The following is a 22,571-nucleotide window of genomic DNA, read 5'->3' on the forward strand; positions in this document are numbered from 1 at the left end:
CAGAAACTAGCAACAACTGTGATGATTTTAAACATGTAAATATGGTCACTGAAATGCCACGAGAATAAACTGTTATAATACAACAACTGATTTGTTGTCATATTTACAAGACCAAACATTAAGCTATATTAGGGATTTTGATTTGTGGGAGCATACACTACGAAAGTGATTGCCTTCAGTATTCTTCATTACTTGAAATTGTATTTTATTTGCACCTGAAGGCTTCATTTTAAGAGGCCTAACTTCAAACATAAGATTTGAGGTTTGAACATTGTTTTATGTCATTAAAAACATAAGAAAAAAAACCTTTAGTAAGGGACCGAGGAGAGATGGTCTTTCAAGGGAGGGGAGAAAGGATGTAGTGGTGTACAGAAGGAGGGGAAAAGTGGAAAGGATACTTCTATACATTTGTTACTTTAAACAAAGCCAAAAGGAGCTTTGTGGTTGTGGCCCTATGAAGTGTGGTTTTAATCCTATTATTCCTTCTAGCTTTTGTTTCTGCAAGACACAATTTGAAATGAGCACAAACAACAATAAGCCAGCTGGTCCTACTAATAGCAATAATTGGGCAGACATTAGCACATCTGGGACTAACCAGGTGACACTGTAGTTTTCACAGTTACCTGGTATGGGTTGCTTTCATCCTTAAATTCAAAATAACTTACTGAATTCTGCTATGGTCACTTCTTGGGGTTGCAGGAGTTTAAGCTTTGTATCCTAAAATAAGTATTGTTTGCTGAGATAATTCAGTATTTGTTTTTCAGGCTTGCCGACGCTGTCAATCTGTGTTAGCCACAGGTCAGGTTTAGCTGCAAGCTTTATTCATGACTCCATAGCAACGGACACCTCTTTGAATCTCCAGAGAGATTATGTGTTTCTTCCGTAACTAAGATTTCAGTAAGCATTTCACTTCCAAACATTTCTTATTTTATAAAAATTTCTTGCCCTGCTAAGAAAATTGCTAATTTTAATCATGAGCTAATTGCCTCTGAACTATCATCCTACAAGATGAAATGAACTCTAAACCCTTCATCTCTTTTTCTTTTTTCTGTTTTTTGATTTTTAGTTAGAGGTGGTTGGCTATTTATCTGTGAAGGGGCATTTTTAAAAAAAATCTGTATTGTAATAGAGTGCTGTGGGGCTTGTAACAAATAGTGCTGCTTTGTGGGAAGTCTGAAACATAAGTTCTTCAGTCAGTATATTGAACATTCTCTGGTGGAGAAACATTGAACAGGTATCAACATTTCAATATTTGAGAGAAATATGTAAAGTTCATACTTAACTTTGTCAAGCTTTATTCTGTCTAATGCAGTCTCCTAATATGTATATCAACTTAAGAATTTTCCATTTCTATTCCACCATTTTATGACGCCTTGGGTCTAATCCTTAGTGCCAAATTTTCAATGTTTATGGAAAAATACTTTTCAGTTCAACACAGTCCACACATTTCCTGGGAAGAAATTTGAAAATGAAAAGCATCAGTTGAATTTTTTTCATTAAAATTTATGCATTTCAGTAGTGTCACTAGGTAAAGAGTTTGACTAAATTATTAATAAGTAGTAGGGTAGGAGCTGAGGTGTGACTCAGTGGCAGAGTGCTTACCTACCACGTGTGAGGCCCCAGGTTTGATTTGTAGCTGTGCCTAAAGCAAAATAAAGTAGCTAGAATTTACTTAGGGGCTTCCTGTGTGACCATTGTCCGTTACCATAGCAACACTGTAAGGAAGATGTTGCTCCGTCCCTCATTTCATAACTGAGATGAAGGAAAAGTGTATAGCTCCTGAGAGTCAGAGCCAGTGTTTAATCCCAGTGTATTTGTTTAAGAGTCCTGGGAATGACTACAGAGACCAGGCTGGCCTTGAACCCATAGAGATCTGCTGCCTCTGCCTCCTGAGTGCTGGGATTAAAGGTATGAGCCACCATACCTAGCTAATACTTTTAATGAAGAAAATACACAAGACACTAATATCTTGCTGTGTAACATGATTTTTGGTCTGTCATACAGAGCGTAATTTATTATGTAATATTGAGTTGCCAAAGATCTTGACTTGAATTTTGAACACAAAACATTCCAGTTGACTTTTAAAATTCTGACTGATGAAGAAGTATGTTTTTTTTCTTCATTTTCTCTTTCCCCTTTTCCTCACTCCCTGATTCTTTAGACCTTTACACACGAACATAAAATGGGGTGAGGTCTTAAAAAATTTAAAACTTTTTTTTTTGGTAAGATATGATTTTCTCTACATGATCCCGACTATCTTGGGTCTCAGTATGTAGACCAGGCTGGCCTTGAACTCACAGAGGTCTGCTGCCTCTGTCTTAAAGGCATGCTCTACCAATTTTAGCAGTATATTAAATATTTTGTCAATGCTAAGATATATTAAAATGCAAAATATCTAAGTTTATTATCTATGATTTAATACAACCATTTTTAAACATATCCTTGAAGATATTTCTAAGTGATGAGTTATTCCTCGTGCAAATTCCCAATCATGTTGACGTAAGAGATAGATGCATATTCTGTCGGATATGTTCAGCTCCTGAAGTTTGTTTTTGTCTACGGTCACTTCCTTTCAGTGACTACAGTATGGCATATGCTAGGATTGAGAAAGCAAATGACAGGTCTGTGCTTGACAGAAATCTAATAAGGTTCAATGCAAGCTGTGCTCTAGACACCTTGGGGACCCTGAAATTGACTCTTGAGGGTCTGTCTTAAAATTCATCATGTAGCTAGGGAGTTATCAAAGGAGAAAAAGAAGGGAAAGGGAATTTCTTTGATATTTATAAACTTTAAACCAACACTATGCTCTGCTCCTTAAAACAGTACAAGCCAAAACATCCACCAAATTTGTACAGGTTTGTTAAATGTTTAATATTTAACAGTTATACTAGTAAGTAATGAGGAGAAATTGCCCAGGGAGCGTAATTTTTTTAAACTCCACAATTATTAACCAACATTTTGATCTCCAAGGTAGGGGAGAACAAAAGCCACTAATTTTGTAGTAAAGAAAACACTAAGAAATAGATTTTACTTTGCATTTTCTCTTGGACAGCTCATTAATTTTTCCGATTTCACCATGGGAAAGTATTTCTATTTTATTTTGTTGACATTTAACGTTAGTAAGTACTCACAGTGAATCAAATTTATAGCTTATATGTAAAATGCCTTTTTCATGGTTCTTTTATACCTTTCTGCAAATGCACCCCCAGTGCACATGCACACACATTTTTTTTTTTCTCTACTACACCCTCTTCTGGTTAGGTACTTCTAAATATTTTTAAAGAGTGCCATCTAGTGTCCATTTTTGAATTGTGGTTTATGAATTAGAATGTGCTTATATCTGGGCCAGGGATTCAAAAGCCAAGAGTCATGATTGACAGAAGCCTTAACGAAATTTTACCTCCATATACACATCTTTAAACACTAGAGGTGTATATTCGTACATGCATTCCTTCAGCAAATAACTGTTACATACAAATGTTTACCAGGCTCTATTTTACGTATAACAGCTAACAAAGTACTCTTACAGAATAATAGTCTAATAGAAACATAACATGTTGAATAAATAGTGTCTTCTGGTGCTAAGTGCTGTGGAGGAATTAAAGCGTAGAAGGCAAAGTAAAGGGCCTAAGTCGATGGGGGTTTATAATATAAGAAGTAGCTAAAGAACATTTTAGTAAGATGCTGCCTATTATTAAATATCTGGAGCAGAGCTTTGTGTTCTGGAAACACCAAGTATGAAGATCTTGAAGTTGGAGTTTAGACAGTTTGGGAGAATCTTGATTTGCTTTAGTAAGCAATGTAAAAAAAAATGAGACAAACTCAAGAGACATAAAACGATCATCTCACGATCTGTGTTGGGCACTGTAGAAGGTCTGTTATTTTAGCAGGATGGAAAGATACTACAGGATTTGAACTGAGTGGCAGAACTTCATTTTTAACAGAATAAGTTGATGTGAGGGATGGAGAGAGGTGGAGAGAGAGTGAGTCAGAAGCAGTGCAAAGGGTGAGAAATGGTTCTGTATTTATACCCCAGAGATTCAGAAAAGACTGGCTAAGAGAGGGGTGGTAAAAGAGTACTAAGTGCTTCCTATTACAGAGCATCTTAAAGCCATTACTAAAAATAACATATTGAACAAATATGTCACTACAAATGCTTATACAGACTGGGGAAAAGTTTCCTTTCGAAAGCCATTCATCTTTGAAGTAAAAGTTCTTAGATATAAATTCTTACTATTTTTTTTTTTTTTGATTTTTCGAGACAGGGTTTCTCCGTAGCTTTTGGTTCCTGTCCTGGAACTAGCTCTTGTAGACCAGGCTGGCCTCGAACTCACAGAGATCCGCCTGCCTCTGCCTCCCGAGTGCTGGGATTAAAGGCGTGCGCCACCACTGCCCGGCTCTTACTATTTTTTTTGAAAAACACTAATCTTTTAGCTTCTAATTTGTTATATTTGAAGGCCTATAACTTTTGATTTTTGTTACAGGTGACCCGATGAAAACAGAACATGAAAGGCATTAAGAAAAGTCCTACAGAAGAATCTCTGTACCTGGAGTACTCTCACCAAACAGAAGGGTGCATCTTTCCTCTCCATACCTCTGTAGCTCTGTTTCTGTTATCGTACTGTGACTGCAAGGTCTTTACTATTTGCTTAGTCCTCTCTGAAGAAAATGCAGACACTTCACTCCTGAGAGAGGTGCTGTCCCAGGATCTGGACATACAGGTTATTTCAAGGCAGGCCCTCCCACCAATAGTCCAGAATTGCTGTTTGCCTGCGGTGGTAGAACAACCAGACGTTTTCTGTAGGGCAGGACTTGCTGTTGTCCTGAGACACATAATCCAGAAATCCTATGAAGCTGAGCCATCACGAAAGGAAATTTTGGAACTTCTGGGTTTTAAAAAGACTTGTTTGAAAGCCTGTGCAGAAGTAAGTATATGGTTTCTTCTGTTATTTATAGCTATAAGTAGTAACATTCACTCCAACATGACTTTAACTTCTTGTTTTTAATTATCATAGAGTTAAAAGAGTTCTTTACCTATGTCATTCTTATAGGGCAATACCAAACAATAAAAATTTAGGGTGTATTTTATGAAGTTTAGATACATTGTTTTAAAATAATATCTCCCGTCCTGCCCTTGTTATATTGAGAACCTTTAAAAGAAATGTTTATGTGTGTGTGTGTGTGTGTGTGTGTGTGTGTTCTTTAAAGGAAATGTTCATATATCTATATGAACATGGGGTTCTCATATATATAATCTCCCCCCCCCCCGTGTATGTGTGTGTAAGAGCACAAGTCATAGTGCCTTTTAAGCCCTGAAGAGTTTTAAAGGCTTTTGGGGTGTCCTTGTTTCTTTTTTGTTTTGTTAAGATGCTACGCCCAAGACAGCTTATAGAAGAAAGAGTTTATTTGGAGAGTGCAGTTTCAGAAGGTTAAAGTTCATGACCATCATGACAGAGAGCATGGCAGCAAGCAAGTGTGGTACTGAAACAGTAGCCAAGGGCTCACATTTTCAGATACACCTTCAAGGCAGAGAACTTACAGGGAATGACATGAGTCGTTTGAAATCCCGAAACTGTTCTGCAAAGCCACATTTCCTCCAACAAGGCTACACCTCCTAAGCCTTCCCAGACAGTTTCACCAACTGGGGATCAAGTGTTCAAATATATGTGCCTATGTGCTTATTCTAATTTAAGTTACCACATTCTACATCTTAGCCCCTACAGGCTTCTGGTCATACCATAAAGCAAAATGCATTTATTCCAACTTCAAAAGGTTCCACATTTTTCACAGTGGTAATACTATTTCAAAGTCCAAAGTTTCTTCTGACACTTTTAGACAATCTTTTAATTGTAACCACATTTAAAATCAAAAAGCAATTTATGTACTTCCAACATACAATGACATGGAATTTATATCCATGTATGTCTCTCTGAGGGTCCTCTTTGTTGTCTAGGTTCTCTGGGATTGTGATTTGTAGGCTGGTTTTCTTTGCTTTATGTCTAAAAACCACTTATGAGTGAGTACATATGATATTTGTCTTCCTGGGTCTGCTTTACCTCACTCAGTATGGTGTTTCCTAGATCCATCCATTTGCCTGTAATTTTCAAGATGCCATTATTTTTATCTGCTATGTAAATGTACCACACTTTCCTTATCCATTCTTTGATTGAGGGGCATTTAGGTTGTTTCTAGGTTCTGGCTATGACAAACAATGCTGTTCTGAACATAGTTGAGCACATGTCCTTGTGGTATGATTGAACATCCTTTGGGTATATACCCAAAAGTGGTATTGCTGGGTGGGTATTGAGGAAGGTGGTTTCCTAATTTTCTGAGAAATTGCCTTACTGATATCCAAAGGGGCTGTACCAGTTTGCACTCCCACCAGCAATAGTCTCTTAACCCCACATCCTTTTCAACATAAGTTGTCATCAGTGTTTTTGATCTTGGCCGCAAGCAGATTCTTAGGACACAGGCAAAAAGCAGCCACAAGAATGGTTTCTAGACATGTTGTTAATATTGCTTCCCTCTGAAATCTTTTGAGCTGGGGCCTTCATAGTCTATATTGTTCTCAGCACTATTGTCTTCCAAGCTCCTACTAGAATGGCCCGTTTAGCCTTTCTTATAGCATTCAGCTGCTTTCTTAGTCCAAAGTTTTTCACAGTCTTGGAAAAAACTTCCTAATCATTTCCAAATAGCTGTACTAAACTGTGGACCAACTATTCAAATACATGAGCCTATTCTCATTCAAACCACCATGGGAAGTAATGACTTATTTAATAAAAAGGTACAGGAATACCACAGCTGAATCATTTAAGGTATCAATTTTTTAAATCATTGTAATGTTTTCTGATCTAGCATAGAAGCCAAGCCCATGAATGCTTTAACCAATCACATAAATTATTTAAACCCCTATCATATTTTGGTTGTGTGCCTAGCCTTGAATGGCTGAGCCATCTCTCTGGCTCCAAGCCACTTTTATTTCCCAATAACAGCTAATTTTCTTCAGGATATGTGGAGACAAGTGAACGACTCATGTCTTGTTTTTCTTATAGGTTAGTCAATGGACCAGGCTATGTGAACTTACCATCCCTTTGGCGGTTGAGAATTTTCTCCAAGAGTCTTCTGACCAGCCCCCAGCTATCCCTGAAGAAATCCTACAGCTCGAGAGAAAACTCAGTGAGCCTGTCAGAGTACACAATGATGACAAACTCCGCAGACAGAAGCTGAAGCAACAGAAGACTGCTGGAGTCAAGCCACCATCTAGCAAGGGAAAAGCAAGGGGCAATGCTGGTGCACAGCAACCATGCAAAGAGTTGACTGGCTCATCCAAGAGTCTAGAACTGAAAGTGGCATTCTCAAAGCTCACAGTACAAGACACAGCTGCTACCAACAGGGAGCCTTCTGACATCAGGAAAGCAAAAACCTCTGACCTTCCGCCTCTGGAGCATGTGTTTGCAGAAGGCCTGTACTTCACGTTGGCAGACATCGTGCTTTTGCCCTGTGTTCATCACTTTTTGGTAAGGATTTGTCTAGAATCTACAAGTTACTATGAGTTTCAGTTTGTTAAATTGCTTAGGTTTGAATTTGGCTCTTTTTCTTACTCTATCATAGTTCTGAGCAAATTCTTAGCAGTAGAAACTGTTAATCTGTTAACTGTTCTCTAATCTGTAAGATGGTGGTCGCAGGACTTTGTATTGTAAGGTCTTGTTGTCTCCCCTCCTGAGGTACACATTTTAAAGACGTGGTCCCCAGCCTGGAACAGGTGAGATCTATTGCAAGGCAACTGTGGCAATGGCTATGTGCTCGTGAGCTGCATGTAGGCACTGTGTCCCCTCCGTCTCTTTCGGCTAATTTCTTTGCAGGAGGTGAATAGTCTTCCCCACTTTATCTTCCTGCCACAGTGTTTTGTGCCACCACAGGTTCAAGATAATAGGCTCAAGTGACCATGAACTGAAATCTCATACTATGTGGCAAAATCAATCTTTTCCTTATAAAGTTTATGTTGTTAGTCTTTCTTTGTCCCACCAGCCAACTCTCAAATAAATGACCAGAGGCTTCTTAAATTAATTTTGAAAGCTCAACAGATAGCTTAGACTTGTTTTTAACTAGCTCTCATAATTTAACCCATTTTTATTTACCTACGTGTTACCACATGACTTGTGACTTAACTCTTTTCTTGCCTGCATGTTCTCTGGATCTGCTGGTGACTCTGCAGCCTTCTTCTGAGCATCCTCTCTACCGCAAAAATCCTCTCTACCTATTGGCTGGTCAGCTTTTTATTAAACAAATCTGAGTGACACATCTTCACAAGTGTACAAAAAGATTACTCCACAGCATTTCCCCTTTATGGTCTAAATAAAAAGGAAAAGTTTTAACTCTAACATAATAAAACCATATAGTAAGAGCAACTATCAGGTATATATTGTCTAAATAGAACGGAAAGGTATTAACTTTAACAAATGACAATATGTTATACAATAAGAATATATACAATAAGAATAATTATCAAGTAATAATTACATTTACAATATCCAGTCCATTCGTGTTTGGCAAATTTAGAGAAAATATTCCATTATTAATCCTACCTTGGTGAGTCCAAAGTTTTGTACCTAAGTAACCTTTTATCATAACTAAAGAAAACTATAATTATGTAGTCTTCAATTCCATCAAAGACCCAAGAAGGATATAATATTACCTATTGGTGACTGAAAAAAATCCACAAATATGGCAAGGGCTAGACTTTTCTATCTGAGGGGTAAATAAGGAAACATACACTTTCTGATGAAAACTTTCTCTTTTACTTCATTTTTTAAAAATCCTCTCTGAAAATCTCTGTTGCCACACTCTTTACATACAGCCACATATCTCTCTTTACATATATACATCTGTCTCCTACATAGCCATATGTCTCTTTACACAATTACATCTATTTTCACATGGCTACACACCTTTCTTTTACATACATTCCTCTTCTACATCTTTTTTCTAGACAGCTTCATCTTCCTTGCCTTACACAGTTACAAATCTCCACACAGCCCCAGCTGTCCATCTCATTACATCTCTCTCACTGTACAGCACTGTACACAGTTCCTATACATAGCTCCTCTATGTAGCAGAGCCCTTCACACAGCTGTCTTCCACACGCACACTCACACCCTTCTTCCACACCATTCACTCACTCTACTCTCTTACTCTCTCACACTTCTCTCATGCTTCTTCATCTCTCAGACCTCTTTCTGCCAGTTCACTTTATCCCACCCTCATCTCTACATGGCTTATTCTTTTATTATTATTATTACTTTACTTTTTCTTTGAAGACTTTACTCTGTAGTGTGACTAATAAAAACTCAGAGATGGATATTGGGGTTCAAGCTGAAGATGAGCAAAGCAGCCAAACCACTAGAGAGTTCTTACCTCTACTAAGATTCAGAGGGGCGACCCTGTCATCAGCATGTCTGTAGACTGCAATGCTCTCCACCAAACCTCAGACTTCAGTGAGCTGTTGTCTCCTCTTGCACTTTATACTTCTCTCTGCCGAGCCGTATCACTCCTGTCTCTACCTCCCTAGTGCTTTGAGTGCTGGGAACACCTTTGTGTGAGTTCTGTTTCTCTTTTTAGACAGATTCAATCTCGTGTAGCCCAGGATGGCCATGAGTTTTGGGATTAAAGGTGTGTGCTGCCACTCTCTGGCCTCTAGTGGCTTAGCTCTGCACTCTGATATTCAGGCAAACTTTATTTATTAAAACAAATAAAATGTCACTATATTACTCTATTATTTTAAACTATTTTTATGACTATTTATGCTCTTTTCTTTTTAAAACTATGCACACTGTTAAACATACTGTAACCTCTCTAGGTTTGACTCTGCTTTACTTCTTATCTGTAACCTTTTATGTCAGCATGAGCAAAACCTTAAACTGCTGAACAGCTTAACTCATGGTGTCCTGTCAGTGCAAGCCCGCAAGCGGTGGCTGAGAGAGATGTCTTTGTACCACTGCCCTCAGGAGAGACTGTGGGATTGTGTTTGGAAACTTTTTTAAAGCTTTCTCAGGTCTTGTGTGGAAATACATGCCCATACATTGTATGCCATTTTATTACTAGTTTTTCTCTGTTCTCCCAGCCACTCCCAAATAAACGATACAACACAGAGACTTCTTATTTGTTATGAAAGCTCAGCTGATAGCTTAGACTTCTTTCTAACTAGCTCTTAAGTTAGTCCATTTTTATTTATTCTCAAGTTGCCACACAACTCATGGCTTTTTCCTCTTTTCTTGAATTGTTCCTTATTGTTTGCTGGCAACTCTATTTTCTTCTTCCCAGCATTCTTTCTACCCGCAAATCCTGCCTAGCTATTGGCCATTCAGCTTTTCATTAAACCAATCTAAGTGACACATCTTCACAGTGTACAAAAAAAAAAAATCCACAACAGTTTATTATCTCAGTAATTTTTTTAAAGATTTATTTTTCAGATATACAGTGTTTTGCATGTATGTATGCATGTATGCCAGAATAGGGCACCGGATCTCATTATAGATGGTTGTGAGCCAACATGTGGTTTCTAGAAATTGAACTCAGGACCTCTGGAAGAGAAGGCAGCACTCTTAACCCCTGAGCTATCTCTCTAGTCCTCAGTAATTTTCTTATAGTGATGAAAAGCTGATTAACATACTCTGTAATGTGATTAATGTAAGGACTGAAGAAAATTATGGTTAATTTTGAGTTGCTTGAATGTTAGTAATTGATAGTATTGTTAATTTTGCTTTGCTATTATAATTATCTTTATAACATTATAAATTCCAGTATTAAATGCCAAAAACAACCCTAAAAATTACAAACACTTCTCAGCTGTATTTTATAATAGTGTTGCCATTTAAGATACTAACCATTATACTGGGCATTATCAAATCAGAAATTTTCTTCCCTCACTTGAATATTTCTCCCTAAAATTGGTTGCTTATCAATGATGGAAAAATTCATATGTGACATTTTCTTTCCTACTAGAGTTTGTCTATGTGTGTGTATATATGTATGTATCTATCTATCTATCCATCTAGCTGTCTATCTATCTATCTATCTATCTATCTATCTATCTATCATTTATCATCTGTCTGTCTGTCTGTCTTGTCCTCAGTGGAAAAAAAAAAAAAGAACCAGGTGAAAATACCAGCATGTACATGGCAGCTTAGATTTTGCAACCTTCCAGTTGGTTCTTTATAGCTGCATGTTTCCTACTTTGAAGCTTGTTCTCCTTTTCCCTAATAAGGACCCAGAAACAAGACTTTGTTCTTATTATATATCATCCTTTCTTAGGCATCTCCATTGGAAGAAGAAAAAAGAATTCTAATGAAACTCTGTAAGGTTGTAGTTGGTACAGTATGGAGATACTGTTATTTTCTTAAGGAACCTTTTGTTTTGTTGTCAAAAGTAAATTGAAACAAGAACAACAACCAAAATTATTTCAGAATTAATCATCAAGGAAAGAGACAGATTTGGGAACTGTCTAGGCATTGATTGGTGATTTAAATGTCCTGTGATTGCTTTTTCCTAGTCAAATGATTTCTAGTTTCATTTATCACCAACTCTTCCCTTTTATTACTGTGAACATCAATCTTTGGGCAGTCATACATTTTGAAAGACTTGGTATTTATGGTTTCTAATTTTTCAAGAGTTCATTATTTGTAGACATTACTGGAAGTGTATATATTGGGAGCTGTTATAGGTACTAGGAATGCAATGCTGAGCAAAGCAGTTAAGATCCCAGAAGTCATTGGAGTTAATTTTCTAGTTAGGTGAACGAAGAAATGAACAAGTAAACAAACAAATAATATTTATATAAAGTAATGTTAAATGTTACAGAGAAAATAAGAGTATTTGATGTTTAATTCAAGAAAGTAAATCCAAATTGGATTCACCTGCATAAAGGTGACTTTAGGTCGTCCAGATGGCCCCATTCATTTCAGATGATTTGCATTTCATTTTAGATAAATTTAAATGCCATTTCCTTGATTAGGATTAATCAAAGCCAAAGTGTTTCTAATTGACAGGATTTTCCCCATCTGTAATCAGGTAGGATATCAACTTGACTATCACTGAGTAAGTCTGATGCTACAGAGGAGCTCGGGTTTAAAGTAGAGCAAACTGGCCAGTGAGATGGCTTGGCAAATAAATGAATGTGCTCTGTGTGAGCAAGACAAACTGAGTTCTACCCATGGCACCCACAGTGGAAGGAAAGAACAGATGTCTGAAGTCCATCCTCTGACCTCCACAAACATGTCTTGGCACACTTGTACCACATACATTCAATATTAATAAGTTTAAGAAAACAGTAAGGTAAAAATATGTACTTATTGCTTTCTGTTGCTTGGTTTTGAGACAGAGGCACACATATTCTAGGCTAGCCTCAGATTTCTTATGTAGCTAAGGATGACTTTGAACTTCTGATCCTTGTGTCTCTATTTTCCAAACACTGGGCTTGCCAGTATGTATCACTACACCCCGGTACATAGTGAGAGACTTAAACCTAGGGTTTCATGTATGCTAGACAGGTGTTCTGTCAACTGAGCTATGACTACAGCCCATTGTTTTAATGACATTTGATATGTAAAATAATTTCCTTCATTGCTTCGTATTTTTTCCTGGATCTGCACATTTTCTTTCAGGAATTCATCTTTCTTTGTCAAAGCCTTGATGTTGTTTCTTTTATATTTTCCTCACAAGTCATTTTGAATGATGTAGCCATCGTTTTTGTTTTTTTTTTTTTTTAGAGCAGTTACGTTACTAGACCTTTGTGCTGTAGACAGTGCAGACTATCAGACTGAGAATCAAGTGATCATTAATGAAGATGCTGATTGGCATTTGAAGCGTCAAGCTAAGCTGGGGCCAGAAATAAGGTCAGGGACATGAAAGATCAGATTAATGTGCTGAGTCAAGGTCTGGGTTACTAGAGTTCAAAATTAGAAGGGCCAGAAAATAAGCTTTGTTTAACAGAACATGTAAAGGGTACAAAGTAGTGTATCGAGGTGTTGCCACCAACATTCTTGATGCTTTCAGTAGGTCCTATGCTAAAAAGTTGATTGCCAGTGCTCTGGGACTTTCTTGTGGAAGAGGCCTGGCAACATCATGTTTGTTTAGAAATTTAAGAGTACACTCAAAAGTAATGAATTAAAGTGTAAAATTATTGGGTCCCAATTTTAATTCACTTATTAGACTTCCCTCTTAGGAAATATATTATGTATTTAGAAGAAATTGGAATGAAGAGTGAATGAATGAACCAGAAAGAAATCCTGCTGCCCTATGGCTAGACCACTGTATAGGCAGTTCCTTGCTGCTAGTAAGCAGGCACCTTGGAAACAGCTGCTTAAATAATGGTTATTTTACTTCTGTGAGAAAAGATTTTGCAGTTTTATGAAATGTATGCATTGGGACAGTTTCGCTACTTTTTATTTTGGGTGCATAATTCTAACCCATTGGGGTTAACTACAAAGCCACTATGGATTCATTTCTTCTTGGTAGTATTGGTAGCAATACTTTTTAAAAAATGGTTTTTGAAGTAATTTTTTTATGTTTGAATTTCTGTGGTTTTTTGTCTTAAAAGCTAGGCAGCTTTTACATTTTTTGGAAGTCCTCCTTTCTTAGGAACTAATTTTCATTTTCTATAGTTTCGTTAGTCACTTTCTTGTAGAGCCTTCCTGATTCTAGTAAATGTAGTTCACCACGCCTTGGGCTGTCAGGATATAGTAGAAAGCCCTACATGTTGATGAAACAGACATCCTGTCATGAATCCTTCCTTTCTGCCTTTTTGTGATGGGGGTGAGAGTATTGAGGATTGAACTGAGAGCTCCATTCTTGGTGTACAAAAAGAGTTCCACAATAGCCTGGAATGGAGAAAACAAAGGATTATTTATCTGGGGATAAATTCACAGAAAGAGTATCGATCCTCTGTGTGTGTTGGGAATTGGAACCAAATCCAACAGTCAAGAGGGTCGTGCATGCTTTTTTTCTGCATTTACAGTATATGAGACCATGCCCAAAGTGGGCCAGTATCTTAAAGACTATTGGCTGAAGGAGTTCCCACAGCACCTCCCCCTTTTGTATAAATAAGAGAGTTCTAAGCCTAATACAATTTTATATACAATGAGAACAAATACCAAGTATTGTCTAGGGAAAAGAAGAGGCAAAAACATACAGAAAAATTAGAATTACAACCAGCATGAACAACATCAAACAAGAAACATATGCTAAATGTTTCAATAGTTATCCTATCTTAAGGAGTCTAAGTCTTATATTAAAAATGGCTTGACTAAGTCATGAGAGGAAAGTAACACCATCAAGGACCTGAGAAGGGAGATAATTTACTTGAGTGAACAGGAAGTGCAACCAAGCAACTTCCAAAAGGTGCAAGAAATGAGAGACAGCAGGCTACCTGTGCAATCACCCAGTCTCATTTGCAACGTTTGAGCAACCAACTTTGGCAAAGGCCTAGAGTATCTGATAGACCATTTTCAGAGGCAGGAAAATTTTAAAAACTGCCTTACCCTGTCTTGGCAAGGTTTGGCAGTCTTTTTTCATATCCTGCTTGTCTAGTGTGGACACCGTGCATTTTGTCAGTAGTCGAGGCAGGGCCCAGTTCTTTGCCCTAAGGCCAGTTTTGCCAAGAAGAAAACAAGCTTCAAGTTGAGTGTCTTTGGTGCCCAACATTCTCTCAGGATAGATTGATGCTGCCAGAAGAAAACGTGTCTCACGCCAAGGAAATCTTAAGTTATTTAAATACCATATTCTGCAGTTTTTTGAAGTGGTTGAAGATTACCTATGTGGAATACAATCTCTATGCATCTAAAGAACCTGATTAGTCTAAGTATGACAAACATGGATGACTATTGACCTATAATTTTTAATAATAGCTTAAAGACTAAGGCTTCATATTAAAATATTAGACAATCTTTAAACAGATGTGCAGCAAATGAGGACAATGACCTCAAAATGTATATATAAGTATCTTGTTCAGAAGTAGAAATGTATGTGCGATATGATAAATATATTCTAAAATTGAATCAATATACAAAATAACTTAAGCTTGCATGCATACAAAGACAATAGCTCACAAGTATTCTCACTATTATTATTAGTGTGAGTAAGCTCACACTAATCTGTTATTCCATCCCATGCATTCCTTTTTTTTTTTTTCCAAGAGAGATCCCTGAACCTATTTTATTTCCAGCCCCAACCCTATACCCCTTATAACCAACCCCTGATAATGTCCCTAGCCCTGAGGACAAACTTTGGAATGTCGTTTTCTAGAATGACTTCCAGCTGTCATAGAGGTGATATTATTTCTGAGGGATCCTATGAAAACTACAATGATTGTTAAGTTTCAAGATTACTGTCTGGTACAACTTCAGATAGTCTCTGAGTAGTTAGTAGGGTTTTTCTGAAGTTCTGGCCAGAACATTTTAAGAAGGCGCACCATCTCAGCTTGCTCATCTTGAGCAGTTTGTAACCCAAAACCAATCTTAAGGTGGTGCTATCAGCATAATGACATCATATCAACCAGGTGGAATTGGAGCCACACAACGATTCCATGAAACTTCAAAGATTACTGCAGGAAAATTTATTGTTCAATGTAGAAAACTTAAACATTATTCATATAGGTAGATATTCAAAAATATGTATCGGGAGAAGTAAAATTTTTTGAAAGCAGAGTTTTGATAATAGTAGTACCTAAATTCTTATCTTCCTTCTTTCCCATACCACGTGGCTTCTGATATGAGACAGAAACTCTGACTTTTATTTAACAACCTGTTTGGATTTAGAGAAGGATAGCCACTCTCCAACTCCAAAGCCAGCTTTGATTTTTTTTAATATCTGTATGATCTGTTTTAATAAACCAAGAATTATCAAACTGACAATAAAGATTATCAAAATGATAATTACCATTATGTCAATCCCAGTTTATTACATTGTCCCTTCATTTAATTGTTCCATTTTTAAACCCTCCTTTGTGCCATCATAGAGATCTGACTCTCTCCATTGTAAATGTGTTTCCTATTTTTTAAATTATTTTTATTGAACTATATATTTTTCTTCACTCCATTCCCATTCTGCCCCCTCCTTTTCTGCCCTCTCCCTTGAACCCTACATTCCCAATTTACTCAGGAGATCATATGTTTTTCTACTTCCCATGTAGAATAGAACCACCTTAGATTTTTAATAAATGATGACTTCAGGTACGATACTGAATAAGAGTGGAGAGAGTTGGCACCCTTGTTTCATTGAAGTAATAAGGGCGGCAGGGCTGCGTCCCCCACACCCGGCCGCCCACATGGCTAGCTTATGCTCCGAAATAACAACACACAAACTGTATTCTTTTAATCACTGCTTGGCCCATTCTCTTCTAGGCTAATTCTCACATATTAATTTAGCCCATTCCTAATCATCTGTGTGTAGCACCCCAAGGTGTGCTTACCGGGGAGATTCTAGCCTAGTCCATCCTGGGTCCGAGCTTCATCACGTGTGTCTGCCAGGGAGCAGGGCATGGCGTCTCTGCTGAGGCGTCTGCTCCCGAGAGAGCTGGAGTCTCTGACCTCACTTCCTCTTCCTCCCAGCGTTCTGATCTGTTTACTCCACCTACCTATGTCCTAACCAATAAAATGGGCCAGGGCAGTTCCTTTATTAGCCAATGACCTTCCTCCATCATTTCCCCTTTTTCGGTTTAAACAAAAAAAAAAAAGGTTTTAACTTTAACATAGCAAAATTACATATAACAAAACAGTTATCAAGTAAAAGTTACAATAATCTTTATCATAACTAAGGAAAACTATAACTATAACTAACTATTTTTAACTCCATCAAAGACTCCAGAAAGATATAATATTACCTAAGTAAACAAGAACTAAGAAACTTCAAACTCTAGAAATGACAAAGACATCTCGCTGCCTGGACAGTCACCCAAAGTTCTTTTGTACCGTTGGGGCATCCATCTTCAGCCTTCAGGCCCATGGTATCCAGCAGACATTTCCATAAAGCAGGAAAATTCAAAGTCAGTTTAGTCACTATCTGTTGTGTCCTGCAGAATGTCTCGCAGACTCTTTCAAAATGAATCAGGAACCCCAAAAGATCATCTCACCTTAGGCAAGTTCAGTAGTCCTTTCTCTGTGGGTTCTCTGTGTCCAGTTTATGCAATAGTCCAGGTAAGAACAGTTTCTTGCCCAAATGGCTATCAAACTCCATAAGCATCCTCTTCGATGCCCATCTTCCTCTTGAAGTAGATTGGTGCTGCCAGGAGCAGAGTGTCTCATTGTCATGAAAAGTCCTATTCTTAGAAAGACATGAAGAATGTCTATCTAAAATATATCTCTATATATCTAGAAAATCTAACTAACATGACTACAACCTTTACTATTATCGATGATTATCCATTAACAACCTATATTTCTTAATTATACAGTACGTATTTAAATGAACTACACAATCACAATACCTTAATCAAAATCAGAAACACTTATACATATAACAAAATTGACCTTAAATCTCTATCAATAAAGCAAAATCTATACTAATGCAAATTATTCATATCTATATCATATCCCCCTTTAAATGTAAAAGAACATTTATAAACATTTTTTTGGGAATATGGGCGCAGTTATTTCTCTCCAAACTGCTTCCTGCTGAATGGGGGCGTCGTTAATTAGGTCTTTCATGGTATAACCTGTGTGCTAGTTTCATCTCAGTTGGCAGTTGAGCGAAGCAATTTTCTGAAGGTGTTCACACCAACCCTTCAGGAGGGCGTGGTCCATCATACCAAATCGGAATAAATGCAATCCACAAGGTCTGATCCTCTGTGAAAACAAAAGAAGAATCGCTTTTCCAAAGTATCATATCCTTAGATCCAAATTCTGAAATCATACCCTCATGATATCCGTTCTGGTTCCATTTGGCAGCCCATATAATGAAATGTCTCTCTGTACTTAGCTCCTTCACAGTCAAAAATTTTAAAGAAAACACAATGTACATAATCCAGACTCTCTGTGAATTTTCCATTTTTACGTGGCTTATTTTTCTTTATTTCTTTTAATCTCTTAACTATCTGTACTCTGTCTCTTTAAAGACTTTACTTTTACTTTTTTAAACCATTAACTTTATTCTCTATATTCTTTTTCTTCTCTCTCCCAAGCCTACGTACATTCATCCACAGTGTGACTCATTTAGTGGTCTGAATCTGTCCTATTGTGAATCTGCAATTTTTTACTATCCAAGGGCACTTTTGATTTGCGCCTTTAAATCAGTAGGCACTTAAGAATCTAAGCTGTGACATTCCTAGGTTAACTTTTTGTTTTTTGAGCGTATATCTTTGACCTGGAATATCTCTGTAGACCAGGCTGTCTTTGAACTCTCAGAGATCCGCCTGTCTCTGCCTCCCAGGCATTCGGGATTAAAGGTGTACACTACTACACCTTGAACTCACAGAGATCTGTTTGTCTCTGCCTTCTAGGCACTGGGATTAAAGGCGTGTGCTACCACACACAACTCTCTTCCTTTTTTTGTTTTTTACTTTAAGAAGTTCAACTTTTAGTCTGTATATATTTTTAACACAATGTAAACCATTTAAAAATTTTCTTTGTCTTTGAATCTCTCTTTACTGTATATCTCTCTTTTTTTGACCACATGAGTCTTTAATTTACCAAGCAATGTCAGTAGGATTAAAGGCGTGGCTTTGCCAGCTAGATCCAGTCCATTCCTTAGCTTTTCAGCCTCATGGCTGAGGTACTGGCTGTGGCCATGTTTACTGCAACAACTGTATGGCATTTCAAGGTCCCTGCCAGCAAGTGAGCTACAACAGACAACACTCAAGTCCTCTCTCGGTAGCCGGCCCTCCTGCCTCAAACAGTCAGAGTTTGCCCTGGCAGGATGGCCCAGAAAGCTGGCATTTTTAAACGGAGCAGCTTTTTTCCTGCTGCGGCTGAAAACCGAAAAGCATGTGTTCAGCTTTTCCTCAACACCGTTTAAGTGTTTCGTGGCAGGACCTCTTAATGAGCTGCAGGCTTTGCAGCTAAAGCTGAGTCAGGAAGCCTCTCTTAGATGAGGCGCTTGCTTGCCTCTAGCAAGCAGAGCAGACCCGAGAACACAGTGAGTCTAGTTGCCATCAAACAAATCGTAGCACTTTACTCCAAATGCTCCATTCAAAAGCTCTGTCTCCCGCAGGAGCCAGACAGAGATCACAATGGCGGCACAGCCCCAGGAAGTCGCGCTTTAAAATGACACAGCGTTTTTTTTTTCTGCTACTGTTGCCGAATCAGGAAATCTCTCTACAGCATGCCACCAACAAACAGCAAAAATCTGTGTTAAACTCTCGCTCCCTTATTTTTAAGTCTTCTCAGGTTTTTTAAGTGGGTTTAGTCCATCACGTGGGGCGCCATATGAAGTAATAAGGGCGGCAGGGCTGCGTCCCCCACACCCGGCCGCCCACATGGCTAGCTTATGCTCCGAAATAACAACACACAAACTGTATTCTTTTAATCACTGCTTGGCCCATTCTCTTCTAGGCTAATTCTCACATATTAATTTAGCCCATTCCTAATCATCTGTGTGTAGCACCCCAAGGTGTGCTTACCGGGGAGATTCTAGCCTAGTCCATCCTGGGTCCGAGCTTCATCACGTGTGTCTGCCAGGGAGCAGGACATGGCGTCTCTGCTGAGGCGTCTGCTCCCGAGAGAGCTGGAGTCTCTGACCTCACTTCCTCTTCCTCCCAGCGTTCTGATCTGTTTACTCCACCTACCTATGTCCTAACCAATAAAATGGGCCAGGGCAGTTCCTTTATTAGCCAATGACCTTCCTCCATCATTTCATTCCAGATTTTATAGGATATGCCCTCTATCTTTCCTGAATTGCTGCAATGTTGCCTCTGGGTTTGCCGTATATAGTAAGATGATCATATAATTTCTTTTTTAATTATATTTTAATGGCTTACTATATTTACTGCTCTGTATATGTTGAGCTAACTTTGCATTCTTGTGATGTCATGATGTGTAGTCTTACTAAGTTCTTGAATTAAACTTGGAGGCATACTGAGGAGTTTTGCATCTATGTTTATAAGAGAAATTTGTCTATAGTTTTCTTTTTTCTGTTGTATCTTTATTCAGTTTTGATATCAGATTAAAACTGCCTTTGTAACATTCTTCCCTTTTGTATATTATGGCACAAATTGAAAAATATTAGATCATCCTTAAAATTGAGCAGACATCATCAGTAAATCCATCTTATGTAAAGCTGTTCTTTTGGGGGATACTTTTCAGTACTGTTTGTGGTGGTTTGAATGAGGATGGCTCCCAGAGACTCATATATTTGAAATTTTGGTCTCCAGTTGTTAGAACTATTTGAGAATGGTTAGGTGGTTTGGCCTTGTTGGAGGAGGTATGTGTCACTAGGGATGGGTTTTGAGTTTTGAAAAGACTTGCAAAATTCCCAGTGCCTGCTCTCTCTCTTTTTCTCTGCCTTCTACTTGCTGGTCAAGATGTGAGCCCTCAGCTGCTGCTCCAGCTGTTCCTGCTGCTATGCCTTTGCTCTGTCATCATGGTCTCTAACCCCCAAAACTGTAAGCAAAACTAAATGTTTTCTAAGTTGCTTGATCATGATGTTTTATCACAGCAGTAGAAAAGTAACTAAGATACTGTTTTAACCCCATTGCTTGCTTTGATATTGTAAAATTGTGTGTATCTTTCAGATTTAATTTTGATATTCATATGAGTATAGAAAACTATTTCTTCTAGATTTCCTAGCTTTTTGGAAGATATGTTTTCATAGTATTTCCTAATAATCATCTAAATTTGAGGATTGTTGGATCTTGTTCTTTTTGTTTTGTTTTCTTCAAGAAAGGGTTTCTCTGTGTAACAGTCCTAACTGTCCAGGAACTAGCTCTTGTAGACCAGGCTGGCCTCAAACTCATAGAGATCCACCTGCCACTGCCTCACGAGTGCTGGGATTAAAGGTGTGCACCGCCAGCACCTGACTTTGATCCTGTTCTTATAGCTTCCCCTTCACCTCTTATGTTATTGTGTTGGTCTCTCTTCTGGTTATTTGGCTAAGGGTTTGTTCATTTTGATAACCTTTTAAGATCCATCTAGTGCATTTTCATTTGGCTTCTTCTTTTTCTAGAATCTTGAGTTGGATGATTAGGGTTTCTGAGATCTCTCTAGCTAATGAGCTGTAAGCTTTCCCTTTAGGAAAATATCAGGAGATTCTGGCTGAATGGGCTGTGTTTACATTTGATCCTAGAACTTTTTAAATATATTTCCAGATTTCCTCAATGGCCCTGTTCATTCAAATGTGTGTTGTTTAGTGTCCATTTGCTTTGTGTACTTTCTGAGTACTTTTGTACTTGCTTTCCAGTTTGATTTCACTGTGGTCTTAAGTTACATTTTATTTTCTTTATTGTATTTGTGGAATCTTGCTTTGTGCTCTATAATGTGATCAATTTAAGAGTAGGTTACATGCACCCCTGAGAAGATGTGTGATCTCTGTTTGTTAGATGTAATATTTTGTAGCTATCTATTGAAATCAGTTTATCTATGGTATAATTTAGATTTAGTGTTTCTTTGCTGATTATTAGTTTGGAATAGCTATCTAAATATGAGTGGGATATTGAAGTCTCTTATTATTATTATATCAGGACCTTTGTGGCCTTTTGTGCCCTTCATTGTTTTATGAAACTGAAAGCTCTAAGATTCAGTACCAAAAATACTTAGAATTGTTCTGTCGTCTTGATGGATTGTTCCCTTTATTAACCTGTAGTTGTCCTCTTTAGCTCTTCTGCTACTTTTGCTTTGAAATCTACATTATGAAGATCCTTTCACAAGCTTGCTTACTGCTTTTAATTGCTTAATATGTTGACTTGCATCCTTTGACTCATTTTTGGACATTTTTGCAGCTAAGTGTATTTCTTAGAAAAAAAGAAAGAGTTGGATACTGTTTTGTTTGTTTATTTTAAATCCAGTCAGTCTGTATCTTTTAACTAGTGAATCCATTTGAAAATAAAGCCATTATTGAGATTTTTTACTTTCTTAAATGTATTTAACTTTATGTACATTGGTGTGAAGGTAACAATTTTTCCGGTACTGGAGTTACAGACAATTGTGAGCTGCCATGTGGGTACTAGGAACTAAACCCAGGTCCCTAGAAGAACAGACAGTGCTTTTACCGACTGAGCTATTTCTCCAGCCCAGATTTGTTACTTTCTATGATGTGGTTTGTTGGTTCTGGTTGGTTGAATTATGAGTACTTGTTTTCTTTTCTCCTCCTTAGAATAAGAGTTTGCTATGCTGGAAACAATGGATTTCTTACAATTCTTCATTCTTCTGCTGCTTTCATGGAATGTGTTCTTCCCTACATCTTTTATGTGAAATTGTCTTTTCTTTCTCTTCTGTTTATAGTGTTACTTAGAAAATTTTCTCCAGTGTTGGTGTGGTTGACATGAATTGCTTTAATATGTGCTTTTTTTGAACTGCTTATATTTCTCCCTCCATTCGAAAAGATAATCTTTTTTATTTATAGAAATTCTGGTTGATTTACTTTCGGGGCTT

The 22,571-nt window shown here is 37.6% G+C and overlaps 1 protein-coding gene across 2 annotated transcripts in view; it reads left to right on the forward strand.

The window, feature by feature from the left end:
- The window catches only part of Gstcd (glutathione S-transferase C-terminal domain containing), an 87,290-nt gene that overhangs the window by 881 nt on the left and 63,838 nt on the right, over positions 1-22,571 (forward strand). The window contains exons 2-4 of one of the 2 annotated variants that reach the window (XM_041655147.1): positions 765-897; positions 4,485-4,925; positions 7,053-7,517. In XM_041655147.1, the coding sequence (XP_041511081.1) occupies positions 4,506-4,925; positions 7,053-7,517 (885 nt within the window). In that variant the 5' untranslated portion in view covers positions 765-897; positions 4,485-4,505. The remainder of the gene's footprint in view (positions 1-764; positions 898-4,484; positions 4,926-7,052; positions 7,518-22,571) is intronic. The other variant, XM_041655152.1, reaches the window with a different exon arrangement.

The sequence above is a fragment of the Microtus oregoni genome, unplaced genomic scaffold (genome assembly GCF_018167655.1).
Source record: "Microtus oregoni isolate MIOR12 unplaced genomic scaffold, Mior012 000000F_ref0000247, whole genome shotgun sequence".
Taxonomy (NCBI): Eukaryota; Metazoa; Chordata; class Mammalia; order Rodentia; family Cricetidae; genus Microtus; species Microtus oregoni.